This window comes from Prionailurus viverrinus, chromosome B1 (assembly GCF_022837055.1).
Source record: "Prionailurus viverrinus isolate Anna chromosome B1, UM_Priviv_1.0, whole genome shotgun sequence".
Classification (NCBI taxonomy): Eukaryota; Metazoa; Chordata; class Mammalia; order Carnivora; family Felidae; genus Prionailurus; species Prionailurus viverrinus.
This window is the reverse complement of record NC_062564.1, coordinates 117,536,650-117,558,772: the sequence shown is the minus strand read 5'-3', so window position 1 is coordinate 117,558,772 and position 22,123 is coordinate 117,536,650. Positions and strand designations below refer to the sequence as shown.

The following is a 22,123-nucleotide window of genomic DNA, read 5'->3' as shown; positions in this document are numbered from 1 at the left end:
TCTCAAAATATCTTGTTGTACTATACTCACCCTTCTTCTTGTGATAATGAGAGATGATAACATGCCTCCATGATGATGCGATGAAGTTAGGTGAATGACATAGGCCTTGAGAAGTAGTGTTAGGCTACTATGGACCTGCTTAGGATCAGTCATCGGAAGGAGGACCATCTGCTTTCGGATCACGGTTTTTCCGTAGTAACAGAAACCCCGAGAAATGAACCCATGGATAGGGGAATTACTGGTCTCTGGAAAATGTCTTTCCAGGGGAGACCTGGGATTGAAAGTGGGTTTAAACAGGAGCCAAATAATTTTTAAAAATTAACGTTACTGCCCTCTATTGGTCATTAAGTTGTTGCAGTTCTTTACCCATTTTTCATATCATGGAAAGACTATATTCAAGTCGCAAAATCACAAGCATTTATGTAGTGCTTATACTATACCCAGCATAGCTCTGGGTGCTGAAAATAAAAAATAATAATAATAATAAATGAGAATTCAGGTAACTTTTAAAGATAATATGTGACGTGTAGCTCCAGTTGAGTATTTTTCCACTATTTCCACAGTGTTAGAAATCAATTCGGAGAAACCTTGAAGTTCGAAGTTGTATCCATGTAAATAAATTCATATATTAAAAGCAACATCGTCTAAATATGTATGGAGAAATAATGGTGTTATCCGGGGTGTGAATATCTATTTTTCCTACCTTATACTAGTGGCAAGATCTTATCAGCAAATGTCTTACTTGAGTCACTCTCCTTCAATTTCTAGAAATAAAAATCTCACAGCAAGTGAACAACTAGGACCTTTAACTATCGCTCCAACTACAACCTCAGGAATGGAGGTCCATACCAGGAACGGATGTAGCTAATTTACTTTGGCATGTGCTCCTAACAGCTGACTAGAAGTGGGGCTGTCTGTTCAGAGTGGGGTGAACACTAGTTTATTCATTATTAAGGCTTTTGACTCCTAAGAGAAAGAAATGGACCCTGCCAGAATACTCCATTAGGCAGTGTAGTTCAGTATCATACCCCCTAAAAGCAGCTAAAAGGCAGAAGTAATTTTGAAACATCATGAAGTATCAATTACTAAAAATGACTTTCAGACCCAATGACTTATTTGATCTTTTTCTGAAAGCCTTGAGTTATTGCCCTGGTGGATGTCCCAAATCTTGTGTATTCAGCACTACTCTGATTCTAGGGAGTAATTTCAGGCACTGGAAGGTGCTAAGGCTTAGAAAGCACAAAAATCCAAGCAAAGTAATATTGACACTACTATTTCTTAAGGGAAAGAAAAATCAAAATAAAATAGCTTAAGTTAGAGCTATTTTCCCAAAAGTTGCCTTTCCATGAAAATAAAGTTGATGATGAATTGTACTGGTCTGCCCAAAAGCTGAGAGCAGAATTATTGACATTACTATAATACTGGCTTCAATTGAGCTAAGCTTTAAATTCTGAGAAACAGGTTTTTAAACAGGTTTATAGGCCAAAGAGAGTCTGGAACACCCCAAGGGCTTGGTTTCCCTTGCCAAGTAATCAGTCAAAGCTATTACTGGGGCTCTGCCTTCTCCTTGTGGCTAAATAACAGAGCCCAAGTGCACAGTTGCCAATTTCTAATGAATATTAGGTGTGGCCTTCATTTCTACCGTGCAAGGGGATATTGAAGCAATATCCATGAGAGAGGTGGCTTCAGGTCTCAGAAGTTAAAGCAGATTTTAAGCAACTTAGGTTGCATTTGAACTAAAATTAAAATATGTTTATTGAGGGCCTAATAAATATTTATAAAAGTACTAGATAATGTTGAAAAAAACCCACATATATATGCATAGTTCTTGCCTCCTAGGATCACACTTTCTAGTTGGGTAGATAAACAAAACCATCTGGAAAGTTTAATAACAATACCAAAGTTAATTTAAATAACACACCAGAAGCTGTCACGGTAAGGTTAAAGACTAATTTCCAAAAGGAGGGTAGAGAGATTTCCTGGTTCTGTAACAGACTTGAGCTCATAACCCTTGGCTATTCTTTGAAGCCCATTATCTTTCAAAAGAGAAAATAATATTTGTATCTAGAAAATAATTTTGAATCCCTTTGAAACATTAGGACAGCATTTCCTGGTGTATGATTTCGCCTGTGTCAGATCCACAGGGATGTGTATTAAAACTGCACATTCCTAGGCTCTGCTCCAGACATACATACATACATACATACATACATAAATAGGACTGCTGGGGGTCCAGTCCAAGAAGCTATGGATTAACTAGCATCCTCAGGTGATTGTGGATACATACTCAGGTTAAGAACCACTTCAGAAGGAGAAATCAGTACTTACTAGCTGCTTTCCCTGAAGCATACAGACTTTCTTCATAACTATAGACACCATCTAAGCAGTAATTTCAGGGTTTGGGGACCTTAAGAAAGAAAGGCTAAAACTTTCTGGGAGTGCAGTATCACATCTACATCTGTAACTTACAAATTGGAAATCTGCAAATTTTTATTTATTCAACAAGGAATATTTACAGAATCTCATTAGTGACCCGTAAGATTGCATGAAATGCTATTAATACTGTCTCTAAATTTATGGAAGTCATTTGCTAAAGCTCTGGTTACTTAGCCTCTTTGGGGTTATTTAAGGCTTCTGATCTGTATGCGGAAAATGAAAAATAGAATAGCTATAAATGCAAGTGTAACTATAATTAGAATAGCCTGTCTGCTACCTCCTTATTCTGTTTTTCTAGCTATAAATACCACCAAATCCCTGCTGCCTTTCAGAGGCGCTAGAGATCTGTTTATTTTGTAATAGATAAAGAATGAAGGGGCTTTTCCAAGTTTTTTGGTAGTTGGAAGACACATTCCTAGCTTTATGTCTAGTTGTTATAAATTTGTATATATTTTTCTTCTTCCTAACCAAAGCCACCATCCTTGGGAGGAAAACTAACTTCTAGTCATGTGGGTGCTTTGGCTGTTTGTAATACTACTACAGTTTCTCCATTCAGAGAGGAAGCTAAAAGCTTGTGCAATGCAGAATCTAAAGGAATAGAGCTTAATTTGTTCACCATATTTTATACTTCTTAATGATATTCTAAAAAACGTTCCAAGTAAAAATTAAAATCATTTTTGAGGGGTGCCTGGTTGGCTCAGTCGGTTAAGCATCTGACTTTTGATTTCAGCTCAGGTCATGATCTCACAGTTTGCAAGTTCGAGCCCCATGTCAGGCTCTGAGATGACAGTGCGGAGCCTGTTTGGGATTCTCTCTTTCCCTCTCTCTCTGCCCTTTCCCTGTTTGTTTTCTCTCTCTCTCTCTCTCTCTCTCTCTCTCTCTCTCTCTCTCAAAATGAATAATAAAGTAAACATGAAAAATATTTTTAATCATTTTTGAAATTTTTTTCAATTCCTTGTTGTATGGCACCATGTTTGAACAAAGACTATTATAATTATGAAACAGCCACATAAAAACTTCTGTTAATTTTAAGTCAAATTATAATGAGGCCATGAGGGTAAGAGGTGTGGTGAGGGTTGTATTAAATTACTTTTATCCCATAAAAGGGTAAATGGACACAATTTAACTTCCTCCTTCCTGAATTGTCTTTGGCTGGGGTGAACTTCTGGAAAGTTTTAGTCTAAAGGGGAGAATTTTTAAAATGAGGAGCAAATAAAAAGGAGACATTATAAGGTAGTACTATTATTACAGGTTTTCCCTGTTGGAAAATCTCTCAGGTTCCTTTTTATAAAATGCTATACTGACATTAAATACAGTGTTTAATTTATGTTATAATATTTGTTTTATTTGGTTGAAATAAATGAAATAGAGAAAAAAATTTCTATGTCTTCTTTAGGAGTTAAAAGAACAATCTTTTATTTCAACTTCAAATTTTCTGTTTGGTTCCAAAATTATCATGTTGTTCAGTTGTTTGCCCCGTAGAAAAATGCATTTATATTTTTATTCAACTTTTCCCCCAAATTTTCTGATCTATGATCCATAGAGCATACTGAGAAAATGAAATTCCTCATTAGAAGGGGACAGAAATTGAGATTAAAATGTGAATTCAAATAAATGGAAGGAAATGCTGCACGGGGGGTGGGTAATAGTGCAATTTCTTTCATTCAAGTAGAAGCATTCTTCAAATAGCATTTAATAATTGCCTAAAATGATAACAGTTGCTGATTTAAAAAAAAAAAACTTATGATTCTCCACTTGATTACAACAAGGAAATCTTAGATTCAGCAGAACCCAGTTATTTCAAGATGTCTAGGAATCCATTCATAAGAAGATGTGTGAATAGAGAAGGACAAACTGTTTTACATATATGTATACCATTGTTTTCCACATATGTAGAGTACTGGGATTAATTTTTTCAAACCTTTTAAATCCATTAAATCTATGAAATTCAACATGGGTATTTATCATAGATTTTCTTCTCAATCATAGAATATGAAAAGACTATCTATTGTTATGAGATGAGGTCACAAAAATTTTTCATATTGAAAATATTCATTGTATTCCAAAAGACTGGAAACCAGAGGTTGAGGTGATCAGGTTATGAACACAGTTTACTGCTTTATTTCTTTATAGCTATATGAAGCTTTTGGAGAAAAATTTCTATCTCCTTTCTGCCTGAAATTTAACTTGAATGATTCCCACTTCTTTTCTTGTTAATTAATTAATTTGACAAATATGTCTTGTACTCCTACCTGATGCCAGTCACTTTTTCAGGTACTGGGGCTACAGCAGAGAACAGAGCAAGCACACATTCTTGCCCTCATTCAGATGGGGAGCAGAGAGATAGACAACAAATGAAATAACTGTATGGTATATTCGAAAGTGACAGTGTTATGAAGACAAATAAAGCAGAAAAAGAGGGTAAAACGTAGAGTAGGAGGCATGGCACAATTTTTAAAAGTTTGTTTTAAAGGAACTTGAGGAAGGTTTCACTAGGAAGGTTTCACTAGGAAGAAACATTTGAGCAAAGACCTGAAGGAGATACCTGAGCCAAGAGCAACCAGGCAGAAGAACAGCAAGTGCCCAGACCTGGAGGCAGAAGCTTGTCTTAACACTATAAAGACTATAAAAAGAGTCCTGTGTTTGGAAGACATAGTTTGGAGGAAGTTTGGGAACAACAGGAAATGAGGTAGAGAGGAAGTGGAAGGAGAGGCAGATCACATTGCCTTGAAGGACTTCCATTTTTCCTGAGCTAGATGTAAGCCACAAAATTAGCAATGGCTAGTGAAAGTTTTTGTGAATTTTGATAATTAGTGAATTGTCATATTGAATAGGTGAATAGTTTATAACCTGGATAACACTGTATACAGAAATATTATGTAGCACTTGAGGGTAGCTTTCTACAAGTCAATTACAGTTTACTTTGTAGTGTTATAATCTCAATTTCTCCTGTCACTATGTTTAACCAATTCTATTCTCTCTTCTCATAATGTAAAAAAATCGATGTTTAAATCCATTTTCACATGATCAAAATTTACTGATTACAATCTGAATCAATAGTTTTCAATCTTATATAGAGTGTGAAACAAAGTTGGTGTAGACAAGATACAGGTAAAATTTGAGGGATGTGATTATAAAATAATGAGACTAATTCTATAAAACATTCATGAAAATAACATCACTTCATTTTATGTAATAAAAATTTAAGGGTTTTATAATGTTTGCATATTGCCTTAAGTATGTAGATTTACATTAATTTACTTTTCTCCTTCTCTCTTATAGGAAAATATACATGCAAGAGTAAGTACATTTGTTTTAATAATAGAAACCAAATGTAAAGCTCATGGGGAAAATGCTATTGAGTATTTCCAAAAATTAGAATTTTTGTTTTTTACAATTATGTTTATTGCTTCTGATACATTATTTCCAATTTGCCTGAGGTAAACCTACATATTAAATTATCTCATATATTTTACAAAATGTATTAAAAGAATCCTGGGGTATAATATTTAATAAATCACAACTTTGCTGGTTCCAGGAACTCTTTAGGAACTGCTCATCACATGTATATTTAGGAACTTATTGTGTCCAAAACATACCTTCCTAAGAACAACATTAGTCTTTAAAAAAAAAAAAAAAAAAAAAAAAACCTCAGATTAATACCACAATGTTTTTGAAGTTTCTATAGATTAATGTACAAAAGAAAAGATCTTTATGCATTGTAGTAAATATTGGGTTTCTTCCAATTTGGACTCTTATATGATTTACAGAGAAAAAATCAAACACACATATAAAATATATTTAATATACATAAAATATTAAGATCAAATAGTTTGTCACTAGGACAGTATAGAAGTCATCTTATCAAAATAACACAACATATACACAACACTTTGGAAGATGTCCATTTTTATAGAAGGAAAAAACATGTCTAGTCTAATACTGAAGGATGATATTGGCTTAAATACAAACACAGATCTACCAGGACTTTTAAAAAGTACATTTACTTTCATTTTTTTTAATGTTTATTTTATTTTTGAGAGAGAGAGACAGAGTGTGAGCAGGCAGTGCGGGGGTGGGGGAGGGGCGGGTTAGTGGGGGGGAGCAGAGAGAGGGATACAGAATCCAATGAAGGCTCCAGGCTCCTAGCTGTCAGCACAGAGCCCAATGCTGGGCTCGAACGGAGAGATCACGACCTGAGCTGAAGTTGGACGCTTAACTGACTGAGCCACCCAGGGGCCCCTAAAAAACCATGTTTGCGGGTCGCCTGGGTGGCTCAGTCGGTTTAGCGTCCGACTTCGGCTCAGGTCGTGATCTCACGGTCTGTGAGTTAGAGCCCCGCATCGGGCTCTGTGCTGACAGCTCGGAACCTGGAGACTGCTTGTGATTCTGTGTCTCCCTCTCTCTCTGACCTTCCCCCCATTCATGCTCTGTCCCTCTCTGTCTCAAAAATAAATAAACGTTAAAAAAAATTAAAAAAAAAAGCATGTTTGCTTTAGCATGGTTAGTTAATTATCTAAAGGCCTGAGTTCCTAGTCTGTGTGTGTACTTGTGTACACGTGTGTACTTGTGTACGTGTGTGGGTGTGTGTGTGTGTGTTCTAAACTTATGAAACTGTACCTCAGGAAATACAAAAATCTATAAAATAAAAATTATATTAACTTAAGCTGTAAATACCTGTCATTTATGCTTTGGTGCAGAGTGATCATGAGGAAAGACAGAATTTCAGAAGTGAGGTGGAAGAACCAGGCATCGGACAGGGAACCTTAAACTAAGGCCTTGTGCTCCTGTCTTGGCCAAATTGAGATGTTAGTTTTTGACATACCAAACAGGCACCCAGTTTTCTCTCACTTTATAAGTCTTTTTTTTCAAAAGGGGGGGATATATATATATAGCATGCAAACAGATGTGAGTAGTGTTGTTCAATGAGTTCCTAATTCTGAGATCATCTCATGAAAAGGTGCATGATGGAAGGGGGCCTTTGTCCTTTCACACACTGTGATCCTCCTGGCTTCTCTTCAATGATAGTTGATGCATTTGGAGGGGTGGGAAAATTGCTGTCTCCTTAAGAAGGCTTTTGCTCCGGCATTGTGCCTAGGACTAGAGATTCACATAGAAGAACTATGTGAATTACACAAGAACTTCCTATGCTACAAATTCTGCTCAGGTTTCTTTTCCTAAAGTTTTTCTCCTGTGGTTATAAAGACCAAAGAGAGAGAGAGAGAGAGAGAGAGAGAGAGAGAGAAAGAGAGAGAAGAGAGGGAGAGAAAGATTCAGAGGAGAGTGAGAGATTCTTTTAATACAGTTCGCATGCACAGGCTCCCACATACAGAATACTTACAACAAACAGTACGTTGTATTGAAATACTTGCTTAAAAATCGCTCTAGCTTTTAGGACAGTCCTGCTGCGTGGGAGTTAGCAGGCTTTGTATGCCTCCCCCTAGCCTATTCTATACATCAAGAACTGGAAAAGAGGACGAGCAATCCCAGCATGTGGCTGGATGAACATCAAAGGCACATTCGCCATGAGTTATTTTCCTTCCTGTTTCTCTCACTCTGGTCATGAGGCACACATGCTGCTACATAAAAGGGTAAAAGGCAATGTCAAGTGCTTTGTAATTGTTTGGCTCCTTAGCAGCTAAGGCCAAGAATATTGCAGCCAAGAGTGCATTTAGGAAATGTAGGTTTTTAGATGCTTCAGAAAAATTTCTTACCTATGGAAATGGAAAATTGTGTCTGGGTTCTTTTTTTACAATCGACATATTTAAAAATACAGAAAAAAGATAAAGATGTTTATAACTTCTAACATGTTTATTTTGAATTATAATCTTACGCAAACTTCAAAGACAGTATTAAAGTGACAAGAATCATAGAATCCTGCACCAAAAAAATGCCCCCAAAGCATTTGATCCAAATCCCATGTTCTAAAGCAAGAAAAACATAACTATTCTAAATTTAACAATCTCCAGAAATGCAATGTTTTATCTTTATGTTTTTCCACTTTTTTATATGCATCCTCTGTCTGACTGTGTATTCTTACCTTTAGATTCAGGATTTCCATCAATCTCAAAATGTTGTAGATTATTTTCATCTTTCTTAGGTTTTACATTTTTTTAATTATTAAAGAAACCCTGGAAAACGTAGAAAATCAAAATGAAGATAGTAGAGACAATTGGTAGTCACATTCCAGAGAGTTAACTCTTGAGCATTTCAGGAGTCCCTTACTTCACTGAAATTTTTTCTACACACACACACACACACGCACACACACATACACTGACTAACATAGGACTGCTATATATTTCCTGTATGTCAACTTACTACCTCATTCATCAGTGTATCATGGACACCTTTCTATGTCAGTAAATATAAATCCACATTGCTTTATGACTGCATAATATTTTATCTGATGTATACACCACAGTTTAGTTTACCAAACCCTTATAGATACTTGAATTATGTCTACTTGTCTTATAAAGATTGATGTTATGTGTTCATTCTTATAAATGATATTTGTACAATAATTTGATTTTCTTAGAATGAGTTTCTAAAAGCGGAATTGCTAGATCAAAGGGCTTTTCATACTTACTGCCAGAAAATTTAAGAAAAGCTGAAATAATTTACATTCCCACTACCTGTGTATGAATTGTCCATTTATCTCCTATTAGCCAGCACTAGAAACAATTAATATGTGTTATCTTTATAACTTGTGGCAACGTAGGAGGCTCCAAATAGTATTATACTGTTTTAACTTTAATTAGTAATAATCTTTAGAATTTTTCATGTATGGTTAATTATTTGTACTCATCTAATAAATTATCTTTTTATTGATTACTTTTATTGAGATGTTCATCTTTTCCTAATAAATTGATAGTGGCTCTTTAATTAGCAAGTGTATTAACACTTTTTCTGTTTGATGTGCTATAAATAATTCTTCTAGCTTATCATCTGACTTTTAACATGGTTTATGGCAGCTTCTGTTTTCATTTTTATCTGTATAGTATTGCAGAGCTAAATTTTAAAATAGATTTATCACTTTTTTCTACCATGGCTTTCGGATTTTGTCTTGTGCTTAAAAACTCCAAGATTGTTTTAAAGTGTAATCCCCTGTTTCCTTCAAATTCTTATAAGTTTCATTTTTAACATTTAGACCTTTGATCTATATGGAAATTGTTTCGGTATAAAGAATCCATTAATTTCGTAATTTTTTTCTACATAGCTAGAAATTATCACAACACCTGATATTGAATAATTTATTTTTTTCCACTGAGTAGGAATGTCATATTTACCATGTACTTAATTTTTATACATACTTGTATTTTTTTCTTGATTTTCCATTTTGTGCTATTCTTTCATCCATATATGTACTACCAAATGCTTTCAGTTTTGCAGCTTTATATTTTAATATAAGATATAACTAAAGTTGACCCTTAAACAGCATAGAGATTGGGGTGCTAACCCCATGCAATTGAAAATCCATGCACAACCTTTGACTCCCCCAGAACTTAACTGCTAGTAGCTTACTGTTGGCCAGAAGCCTTACTGGGAACATAGTCAATTAACACATATTTTGTCCATTACATGTATTATATACTGTGTTCTTATAATAAAGTAAGCTAGAGGAAAGAAAATGTAATTAAGAAAATCATAAGGAAGAGAAAATATACTCAGTACTGTACTGTATATTTAAAAAATTCATGTATAAGTGAACACTCACAGTTCAAATTTGTGGTGTTCCAGGGGTCAACTGCAATCCCAGCCCAGTACTCTTCCTTTTCAGAATTTTCTTGGATATTCTTGAATGTTTCCTTTTTTTAAAATGTTTGTCCTTTTGTTAAAATTATATGTGCTGTGGTTGGAAAAGCCAAATAGTTCTACAGGATTTAAGAAAAATAGTCCTCTCTTCACTTACCTGCTTCTTAAGGACATAAGTATTTTCACATCTTTTAATTAATATTTTGGTACTTATCTTCATCAATCTAAAAACATGTTTGGTTTCCCCTTTTTTTTAAGTATATTTATTTATTTGGGGAGAGAGAGTGTATGTGTGTGTGCACATGCTAGCAGAGAGGGGCGGAGAGAGAGACTCCCAAGCAGGCTCTGTGCTGATAGCACAGAGCCCAATGAGGGGGGACTCCATCCCACAAACCATGAGATCACGACCTGAGCAGAGATCAAGAGTTGGTTGCTTAACCAACTGAGACACCCAGGTGTCCCTGGTTTTTCTTTTTTAAGTATTATGTTTTGTCTTCCCCTGTAGAAGACAAGAATTTATCTCTCTTCCTATGCCATCTCTACTACTACACACACACACACACACACACACACACACCCTCCACATCTCTTCATTCTTCCTATGAAGTTATTCTTCATAGGAAGAATGAAGTTACATTGTCATTTGGATTAGAGCCATCATCAGTATTTGATTTCTTATATGTGAGTATATCTGAATAAATTTCTTTTCAAAGCTAAACCTTGGAAGAAACTGATTACTTGTTTTCCTGGGAAAACAAAAAATTGTCTCTATTTTTTTTTTTAATTTTTTTTGTTTTCCTTGTTGTGATCATTAATGCCACACACTCACAGCCAGTCATCTCTTAAGACAGCCAGATATATTATGCATGCTATCAACTTCATTTCCCTAAAAAAGCCTCTCCCAGAGCCCTTCTGACTTATTGAGTCTGGACTGGGTGACTGGGCACAGCCGTCTTTAAGGAACTCCACTCCTGTCATCCTGGAGAATCTTTGCCTCTCCCCTATTTTTAGTACCTCCTTCAATAGTTTTCTATGTTTGCCAAGAAAGTAAAATTTTAGGAAATTTTATATCTCCCCAAATCTTTATTTTACCCTTACACATGATTTATAATTTGATCAAGTATAGGATTCTAAATCGAAAATCCTTCATCTTCAGAATTTAAGGGTAATTCTTCATCATTTTCTAGCTGTCAGTGTTGCTACTAAAATCTGAAGCTTCTTCTGATTCTTAATTGTATGTTTGTACCCATTTGCTTGTATGTTTCTCTAAAGGATTGGAGGGTCTTCTTTTTGTCTCCAATAGTCTTAAGTTTCATGAATTCCCAAGTGTGAATCCATCTCATCCATTATGCTGGATCCTCACCAAGTTCTTTCAACATGCTAACTCATGTCCTGTTCTTGAATTATTTTACTGATGATTTCTTCCCCATATTTGCTCTGTTCTTGGTTTCTGGGACTCTAATTATTTCAATATTGGATCTTTTAAACCAGTCTTCTCTCTTTTTTTTTTTTTTTTAATTTTTTTCTTCTCTTTTCTATCCCTTTGTATTTTTTGTTCTTCTTTCTGGAAAGTTCCTGAACATTTTCTCCAACACTTGTGAGATTTTATTTCAGCTATTATCCTTTTAATTTCCAAGAGCTCTTTCTTAGTTCTTCAAATGATCTGACTTATTTGTATAGCACCCTAAAGATTAGGCTGTTTCTTATTTTAATGTTTATTTTTGAGAGAGTGAGAGCGAGTGCATGAGCAGGGGAGGGGCAGAGAGAGAGGGAAATAGAGGATCCAAAGTGGGCTCTGTGCTGAGAGCCCCATTTGGGGCTCAAACTCATGAACTGTGAGATCATGACCTGAGCTGAAGTCGGATGCTTAACCAACTGAGCCACCCAGACACCCCTAGGCTGTTTCTTAAACAGGTTTGCAACTAGTCCTTCTTATTCTAAGCCCCACCTCTCCCTCTCTCCACTTCCACAGGTTCTCAGGGAGTCTAATTAATGAATCTTTGGAGGAATGATTAACTTATTGCCTCTCCATATTACTGGCTCTCTCTGGTTTGAAACTCTCTGGTAATGAATCAATTACCATTAATTCATTTTCTTTACATCTTCCTTTAAGAAAAATTTTTTTAATGTTTATTTATTTTTGAGAGAGAGAGACGGCAGACTGCAAGTGGGGGAGGGCCAGAGACAGAGAGGGAGACACAGAATCTGAAGCAGGTTCCAAGCTCTGAGCTGTGAGATCATGACCTGAGCCAAAGTCAGATGCTCAACCAATGAGCCACCCAGGCACCCCTTCTTCACATCTTCTAATACTTAATAGTGCGTATTTATTTTTACAACAATTTTTTATTTATGTCAAATGCTATTTCGTTATTATTTGTATAGCAATGTACAGCTTTTTTCTAAAATTGACTTAAGGTGTTTTAAAAGGAGAGTGAATGAAAATAAATTCAATAATAGTACACATGGTTTGTGGCTACTGTAAAATAAATATTAAATTTAGGATACTTGTGATCATAAAACAGAGGAAATTCAAAGTAATATGATCGATAGTTAAATGATTATTTTCCCTTCCTCTTGTTTTCTCCCTCTAATTAAGATATATTGGTGTACCTCAGTCTCATATGTCTGATTTTTTTTATCTGTCACCACAGTTTTTACAATGTTTAAACATCATTTTTATTTTCATTGTGCCACTGTTTTCTTGTGTTTGTTGTGAAGCTCTTTACAGCCAAACTGGATGCTGCTAAAACAAAGCCAGCTGTGTTTACTGGACTTTGTAAAGTCCTAATAATTCACAATGAGATTAGCGTAGCTCCTTATGTACTAAATGCTTGCCAAAGTATTCATGATAAGACAGAAGAAGAAGAAACAGAATTACAAATGAATGACTACCTTGGTTTTTAGCCCAGTGCGTATGGGAAATTGTTATGCATTTGGTTACTTTCTGTTGGGGATGCATGTGATAATTGGGTGTTTGGCTGAGCTGAGTTATATCACACATAGGACTCATTTGCCTCTCATAGTTATCAGAACTTAATCTTACTGGAAAGGATTAGGTGGGGTGAATGCCTGGAGTGTCATTATCTTAAAAGACATCCTCTATCTTTTCTACCATATTGCTTGTCTGTGTGATGCAGATATCAGAACATCATTGCTCATCACTTGGGCAACTGTCCAAAGTACGTGTCTGGAGACAAAAGTGTCTGAGAGATTTCTCATTTTTGAGAAAGCCTTTTTAAATAATTGCATTGTGACACTTTTAAGAGAAAGAGTAATAATTAATAATTGTTATTATTGCCCCTTGAAACATAAACGAGAGAGAATAGAACTTTGATATCAGAAAGTAATGGAAAAAGAAGTAATGATAAGATGTGGACACTCTAAAGGGCTGAGGTTGGCTTTTTTGAAAGATCTTAAGCTCAGAGTTACAAGTATGGCCTAAAGGCCACACATCTGGGGTTTTTTTTCCCTGTGATTAAAAATGTTAAATATGTACATAACAATAGACCACACTAATAAACTATCTTATTAAAATTGGGTTTTCTTTCATTGAATTGTTTGATTATATTCATATTTTGATGGCATTTTCAGTGATTTTTAGAGGATTAAATAAACTAATATTTGGTGATAGTCAAAGGAAAACCTCAGAAGAAATTCTGATCATATTCACACAGATAAAATGATTTCTTCTCATCAAGTTAATACCTTCCATATTCCTGACTTGTTCTTATTTAAGGGAATTATTTTTACTTAAGTGTCTAAACTGTTGTATTGTTGAAGAATCTCTGTTAAGATACATATAAATGCTGTATTTCATATTCAGATGTTTTGCTTTTGATATACCATCAGTTAGAAAATATATTTTTAGTTGCTTTTTTATTTATTTTTTATTTTAGAGAGAGAGAGAAAGAGAGCACATAAGCAGAGGAGAGGGGCAGAGGGACAGAGGGAGAGAATCTCAAGTAGGCTCCATGCTCAGTGCAGAGCCCGACACGGGGCTCGATTCCATGACCCTGGGATCATGATCTGAGCTGAAATCAAGTCATACGCTCAACTGACCAAGCCACCCAGGCACCCCTAGTTACTTTTCTCAGTATTCATAATAGATTTACATTTTTTTTCCCATCCACTTCACCCCGTCCTCTTGGAAACCAACAATATCTCTCTTTCCCTTTCTCCCTCACTCCCTCCTTACCATCCTGTCTCCTTACATCCCTTCCTCCCGTCCTTAATGGATTTTGTGTAAATGGGTAGAAAGTGCAAGATAAATCGCAGTAAAGCAGCTCTTTACTCCCTTGCAAACCTTTAATATTTACTTTGAATTTCCTCAAAAGAAAAGAAAAATGTTGCCACTTGGTTTGCTTCTGTCTTTGTCTTTATTATAGTATCATCATTTTCTCAGCATGTGATAAAGCTCCTCAGTCTAGTATTCATGACCACTGTGCAATTTTTTTGGAAAAAAATTCAATGTAAAATAAAAGCACATTACAGAAAATCTGAAATCTATCATTTCAATCTACAAATATTCATTGAGAAAATATGTATGTCAGGCTGGAGATAGAGTGATGACAGAGAAATTGAGCATAAACTGATAAATAGGGAAACAAAATGATTGCAGATAGTTGATAAGTGCTACAATAAAAATGAAAATGGGGAGATGTGTCAGAGAGTGACTGGTGTGTGTATGTGTGCACATACACATGATAATCAAAGTTCCCTAGTTTCTCATTTTTCAAATGAAGAGTTTAGTTAGATGATCTCTAAGGTGTTTTCAGGCCTTTTCTAATGATAAACTTTTCTAATTTTATCCAAAGTTTTTTAGATCCATTTCACTATTCTAGTGATGTGGTGTGTTGTCTGTCCCTATTAATATTTAGAAATAATAATTAAAGAATAAAAAATTCACCTATTAAGATTGGAAAGCTGTCTATATTCTTACCTACCAAAAACAAATACACAGACAAAAACAAAAACAAAACCCCCAAAACTGAAACCAAACAAACAAAAAACCTAAAGGAAAACCAATAGGTTTATCTGTCCACCAGAAGGGATTCAAAGCACAATTTCTGTCCATGCCTATTTACAGTGTCTCTTTATTTGCCTCTTGACATAAAAAGGCTTTTAGAAACCTGACTTCTCACTAAAAAATGCATGACAGTGGGTTGGGCAATGACATGACCAAGCTTTCAGCTTTTTTGCTTCCTGTGAACTGCTTGGCCAATTGGAATGACTCTATTCTCATGTCAGAACTCCGAAAGAGAGAGTCAGCCATGTGTGCTCACTTGTATGTAGCCATTTGAAGATCTGTTGGTTAAGAAGAATTCCATGTGGAAAATCATGCAAAGTCATGTGATAGCAATGATTAGTGACAGTGGTGGCATTAATAATAGTCAGAGAACTGTTGCATTTATTAGAAATGTCTTCTGGGAACTGTGGTAGAACCTCTGAAACATTATAAATTCAACTATTCAATTTGGTAGAAGAGAGAAGACAATGATTTCTTTCGTCTATACTTGGCAAGTCATGTTTTAAATAATGAATTTATTTTCCTTGCTAATATTCACAAAAATATCTCCAGGAAGATGTAGTTTTCTTGGTTGTCTTTGCAAAAAAGGAATTCTGAATTGTTTCCCACTATTATTATGAATCTTGTCATTAAAAAAAAAAACAAAAAAGGTAAGTGGAACATGGATGGAAATCCTGCTTTGAGTCCTTTTTGGTGGACAGATATACTCATGTGTTTTCTTTTAGGTTTTTAGTAGTAGGATGTTTCAGTCTGGCTTCTTTCTGTCATCCATTGCTCTTGCTTTATTTTTAGAAATTGTGTACAGGGTCACCTGGGTGGCTTAGTTGGTTAAGCGTCCAACTTCAGCTCAGGTCATGATCTCACAGTTCATGAGTTTAAGCCCCACATCGGGCTCTCTGCTATCAGTGCAGAGCCTGCTTTGGATCCTCTATGCCTCTCCCCTGCTCATTCCCTCTCTCTCTCTCTCTCAAAAAATAAATAAACATTTAAAAATAAAATTGTATGCAGTCAAATGGAGGAAAAATAAAGGAGAAAAACAGTTTCAGGATTAATGATAAAAATCACAAAAATGAAAAGGAGTTAATAAGACAAATGTCTGTGAAACTGATATTATTTATCTCTATTATAGAGGCAAGCCAAACTTACTGGACATGGGCTCTTTGATGATCAAACCAATCCAGCGTGTAATGAAATACCCACTACTGCTCTGTGAACTCCAGGGCTCCACCCCTCCCTCTCACCCAGACTTCAGGGCGCTCGGGGATGCCTTCACTGCAGTGAAAGACATTAATGTGAACATCAATGAACTTAAAAGACGGAAAGATTTAGGTAAGAGGAGACATGATGAATTGAGTGTTTTCTGTGACTGGAGTGTTCTGCTTCTGAGAATCAGAATATCTAAGTAGTTACAGCAGTTGTGGTGATCATGGTCATCTGATATCTAGAGTTAGAGGCCAGCGAGGAGAGTGTGATTTTGTCTGGGTTCAGGAGATCATGAGGCACACACACACACACACACACACACACACAAAAATGACAAATTTTTAAAAATTAAGCAGCCCTATACTCAACCTCTGTTGCCCACTGCACGCCTGGTGACATACTGTGGCCTGAAGAAACCATAGCACGTCGTCCTCCTGTCACTGGCGGTATGTGTGGCAAGGAGAGATGGCGTGGCCAAGTAGCTGGAGCCGTGGGAATCTAGAGCTTGGTGAAACGGATGGTGAAACAGGTCCAGCTGCTGCTACATAGAGCTCATCTGGTTCTGGCACATTAGGAATGGAGATTTTGTAGCAATAATTGTTTCACTGAAGTGAACAAGTATATTTCTTTCTCAAATTAACAAATTATTGCTAAGCATTTGTTAGCTAAGATGTAAAATTTGTGTATGAAGTGGAATGTAGATTTCAGAACAGGAGGCACAGTTATATGGTTTCTATCATCCTGGATATAGTAATACATTGGGATAGATTGTAGGTCCTCTCGTAGTGTAATTTGTGTCCATAAGTTCACAAATGGCTTTGTGCTTCTAACATTAAAGCTCAATTCAAGGAGTGCCTGGGTGGCTCAGTCGGTTAAGCGTCGGACTTTGGCTCAGGTCATGATTTCACGGTTCATGGGTTCGACCCCCGAGCCTGGAGCCTGTTTCATATTCTGTCTCCCTCTCTCTCTGCCCCTCCCCCGCTCGTGCTCTGTCTCCCTCTGTCTCAAAAATAGACATTAAAAAAAAATTAAAATAAAATAAAGCTCCATTCAACATTAAAGTAATGGTAGGACTTTGGAGCTAACTGCTCCAACAACTTCATTTATTTTTATTGTTTTTATTTTCTAATTTTTATTCAAAAAATATGTATGTATATTAATAAATTAAAATTATAAAGAAGGGCCCAGAATAAAAAACTGGAAGTTGTAGAGGAAGAGACACCATAAAGAAAATTAAAAGACAGTCCATAGGCAAAGGATTACTATCTAGAATGTACAATTACTGATATTAAATCATTAATAAAAACATTTTAATGCAGAAAGGATTAATAATAAAAGTAAGCAATTCAGAAAGAAGAATAAATTATTTTTTTCAGGGGAACAATACATTTTAATTTATTTAATTTTCCTTAGAAAAAGTTTTTTTAATGTTTGTTTATTTTTGAGAGACAGAGACCTAGCGTGAGTGGAGGAAGGGCAGAGAGAGAGAGGGAGGCACAGAATCTGAAGGGACTCCTGGCTCTGAGCTGTCAGCACAGAGGCTGATGCAGGGCTTGAACTCGTGAACCATGAGATCATGGCCTGAGCTGAAGTCGGACGCTTAACCGACTAAGCCAATCAGGTGCTCCTCTTTGTGTTTTTTTTCCTTCTATTTTCTTTCTTCTTTCTCCTTCTTCTCCTTCTTCTTTCCTGCAACATGCATGGCACTACAGTTTGCTGGGATTTGTTTTTAAATTTAATTATCATGAACCTTTTGATCATAAACGTAAATGTCATGGACACGTTTCTAATTAATATTGGCCTTCTTTTTACTGGTTCTCTAGTATTCTATTTCTGAGTGTGTCATAATTTATTAAACTATTCCTTTATGAATAAACCTTTTGATTGTTTCCAACATTGTGCTATTAGGAAAAAATGCTGTAGTAAACAAAACTTTGTATGCTTGACTATGGAAAACAGATTATCTGCATGACTTTTTGATCATAGACGACACTTTTAGAAGATTCTGCCAAATTGTTCTCCACAAAACTGCATTGGTTTAATCCTCACCAACAGTGTATTAAGATTGCCCATCTCTCCACACCCTTACCAAAACTGAATGTTAGAAATATTTAACATCTTAGGGCACCTGGGTGGCTCAGTCAGTTAAGCATCTGACTTTGGCTCAGGTCAGGATCTCCAGCCCCGCATCATGCTCTCTGCTGTCACCACAGGGCGTGCTTTGGATCCTCTGTTCCCCCCTCTGCCCCTCCCCCACCTAAGATTTTTTTCTCTCTCTCTCAACAATAAACATTTAGAAAACAAAAAGAAATATTTAACATTTTGAACAATATGAGAGATGAAATTTATTTCAAAGATAAAAAAGTAAAGCTCAGAGAGGTGACTCAACTTACCCCAAATCTCTCAGCTAGTGGAGAGCCACTCTAGGGTCTGAGGTCTCCTTGTGTTGGATCCAGTTTTCTTACCTAGGTCATGATGCTTCATCCTAGAGACTGAAGATAATAAATGTATTATTTGAGGAGAGAGAAAGATTTTCAGGGATTTCTTTAATGTGGGAGGTAAATGCACCTTGAGCTTTGAGGTGCTCAAGCCCTTGGATAGCTGAGTTTCTGGTCAGCAGGTTGGGCAGCTGGGGTTATGACTGGGCAGTAGCACTGGAACATATTGCATCTGCATCAGAGGGTCAAAAATCATCGAGATTTCTATCTTAAATATTGATCTTACGTACTTTGGATGAAACATGCTCTTTTCATGTTGCATGTGTTCAGATCTGTGATTGCATTCTTCCATTTCAGTTCTAAAATACAAGAAGAATGATGAGGATGAATCACTTAAAGACAAATTGTCTAAACTAAATATTCATTCAATTAGTAAGAAATCAAAAAGAGTGACAAATCATCTAAAGATTCTGACCAGAGGAGAATCGCAGGTAACTTTTCTTTTGGGGTCACATACATTCTCCTGGGGAGCATGAGTGCTGATATTTGTGTAAGGTTTTGTTTGGTTGTTATCAGAGTTGTTTCTAGAACACTGAGAATCAAACTAATTGCCTGATGCTGTTCCTTTCTTTCTCCTTCTTTTAAAACTCTTTTTTTTTTTTTAAATTAAGTTTCTTTATTTTTGAGAGGCAGAGAAAGACAGAGCATGAGTGGGGGAAGGGCAGAGAGAGAGGGAGACACAGAATCCGAAGTAGGCTCCAGGTTCTGAGTTGTCAGCACAGAGCCCAATGCAGGTCTCAAACTCACGTACCGTGAGATCATGACCTGAGCTGAAGTTGGACACTCAACTGACTGAGCCACCCAGGCGCCCCACTTATTCTTTTGGAGGAAGTTGAGTGGGGGTGGTTTTGATGCTATTTTAGCTGTGGTGCTTCCTTCCACTCAAGAAGGAAAGGAGAGATAAGGGTGTGAGGACAGGGCTCAACAAGGATGTCCCAGAAGTGCTGACACTCATCATCAACCAGTGTAGTCTCGCCCAAGGCAAAGTCCTCCTTTCATCTTATCTTTATTTCACTTATATATTTTTTTTTAAAAAGGGTGTAGGTGCACACCTTACATGATTTTTTTTCCCTACACTTATCCTCTTCCTTTCTCTCCACTCCTATGCACATTAAATTACTGGATAATTGTTCTGTGTCAGCTGCTTAGCCTGGTTTGAACCACTTTCATCTTGACTTCTAACAAATAATGGATGGACTAGCAAACACTCTCAGACTTTAATGTACACAACAATTACCCGAGGAGCTACCAGGGTTCCATCTGGTTGAAGGCACAACCTAGGAGTCTGTATGTTTTACAAAAACTCCAGGTGTTTTGAACCTAAATGACCTCAAAATAAGTGACCAATGGAACACACTTTGAGAATCACAAGATGGAAAGTTCACAGCCTGGAGATAATAATTCAGTGGCGTTCTAACCAAAAGTAGGCAGGGCAGTTCTTAAAATACCATATAGCACTTTTATTCCTTCTTATTTGCCTGATTTCAACCCTTATTATGTTAACATCTCTAAGGTCTTTAGTGTGAACTAGAGGCAACCAACCGTATGATGGTTCAGCATTGGTTTTAGATGGCTTGTCCTATCTACTTCACTTGCTAGCTGCCAGAGTCTTTCCTTTTTCTGTTAAGTCTGCAACTTTCTGACCCTAAGACCCTCTTCTTCTTCTGAATGCCTAAAAAGCTTACTGAGTGTTTCCAATCTCGGCACCATAAATATTTGCAGGAGTCAGCGCAGGGCAGAAATTAAGAGCAAAGTCATCCAGATCTGGCTTTGAACCTCACCTCTTCCACTTAATAAATATTTGCCTTTGGGCACATAACTTAAATTCAAAGCATTCATAAAGATTATAGTAGGACCTAACTCATGGAGTGGTTGTAAGGATTAAATGAGGTGATGCTCATGAAGAAAATACCTAACACAGTGGGTAAGCACTCAATATATATTAGCTGTCATGATCATGATCATCATCATTATCATCATCATCATTATTTTATATCATTATTGTGAGAAATAAGCCCACTGACCCAATCAAAGAGGGACGCAGAGACTCAGAGCACAGTGAAGCGAGGCTTTAATCAACGTTCTTGCAGGAGTGGGTGTCTGATGGACAGGCACACTCCGGGCAGTTACGGTAGGCAATTTATTTCCTAGCATGCAAATCCGTCCCCTGATTCCTCATTGGCTGAGTACTACAAAGGTTACAGCCTTACCCGGACATCACCTATGCCCTTTTAAGGCAAAAAGCAGTCTGATTGGAACAAATGTACATTCCTTGAGGTGATGCGGAGACTTCAGTTCTTTGGCAGAGGCTTATTGCAAAGCCCACAAAAAATAAGCCTGCAAAATGGAGAGGGGAAGAAGAACCAGGAAGTGAAGTATCTAAGGGTTTGGGGCTCCACTGTGGAAGGACGGGTTTGCACGTTGTAAACCTATTAACTAGACAGCACAGCTTTTATTTGGTATTTTGGGAAATGAATCATCTCATTTCTCACAATTACCTTGTCTTATTATTTACCTTTTAATGTACAGACTTACTTCTCCTGTGGATATAAACTCCTTTATGCATGGTGTATTAATCAGGTCTTTTATTTTCTATATTTTATGATGTTTTTAATGCCTTGGAAAAGCTGCTGGCCACGAGAGAGGCTCCTCCCAGGGCTAATCCATTCTTAAGGATAGCAAAGGGCTCAGCTGGGATCACTTCTTTCATATGCAAACCAACCAATCCTGAGTCTATAGCTCCAAACACCTGCTTATCTATGTCTCACCCAGTAAGCCTGTATTCCTTTGCCTTAAATCATCCTAGGGCCAGCTACCAGGCAACTAGAGACAATCCCTATTGCCCAAAGCCCATGGGAATTCTCTAAACTGGTCAGTCCTGAACTGTTTATCCTTACCCAGCTGTTTTTATAGGGTTTCCCACAGAAACCACAATAAAGGCTCTGACCTTGACTTTCCCCTTGCTCCTTTCTGCCACCTGACTGAAACCTAGTGATTGTCCTGTGGCCCTGCATGGCATGCAGTGACTTCCTCTCTAGGACTTGTCAATATAATCAACTTCTTCCAAGCCTTGTTTTTGTTTTCCTGTGTGGCTGCACCTACTTTACCATTTCATAGCCAACAGGGATATTTTCGGAGTCCGTGGCATGTACCGTTCATGCTAGTACTTTCTTCATGTTCTCCTAGGGCCTCACTGGGTCCATTG

General features: G+C 36.7%; 1 protein-coding gene across 1 annotated transcript in view; it reads left to right on the top strand.

Moving 5' to 3' along the window:
• ARHGEF38 (Rho guanine nucleotide exchange factor 38) overlaps nt 1-22,123 on the top strand; it is a 128,100-nt gene that overhangs the window by 82,660 nt on the left and 23,317 nt on the right. Inside the window, exons 5-7 of the mRNA XM_047857089.1 lie at nt 5,719-5,736; nt 16,347-16,546; nt 19,216-19,349. Coding sequence (XP_047713045.1) covers nt 5,719-5,736; nt 16,347-16,546; nt 19,216-19,349 — 352 coding nt within the window. The remainder of the gene's footprint in view (nt 1-5,718; nt 5,737-16,346; nt 16,547-19,215; nt 19,350-22,123) is intronic.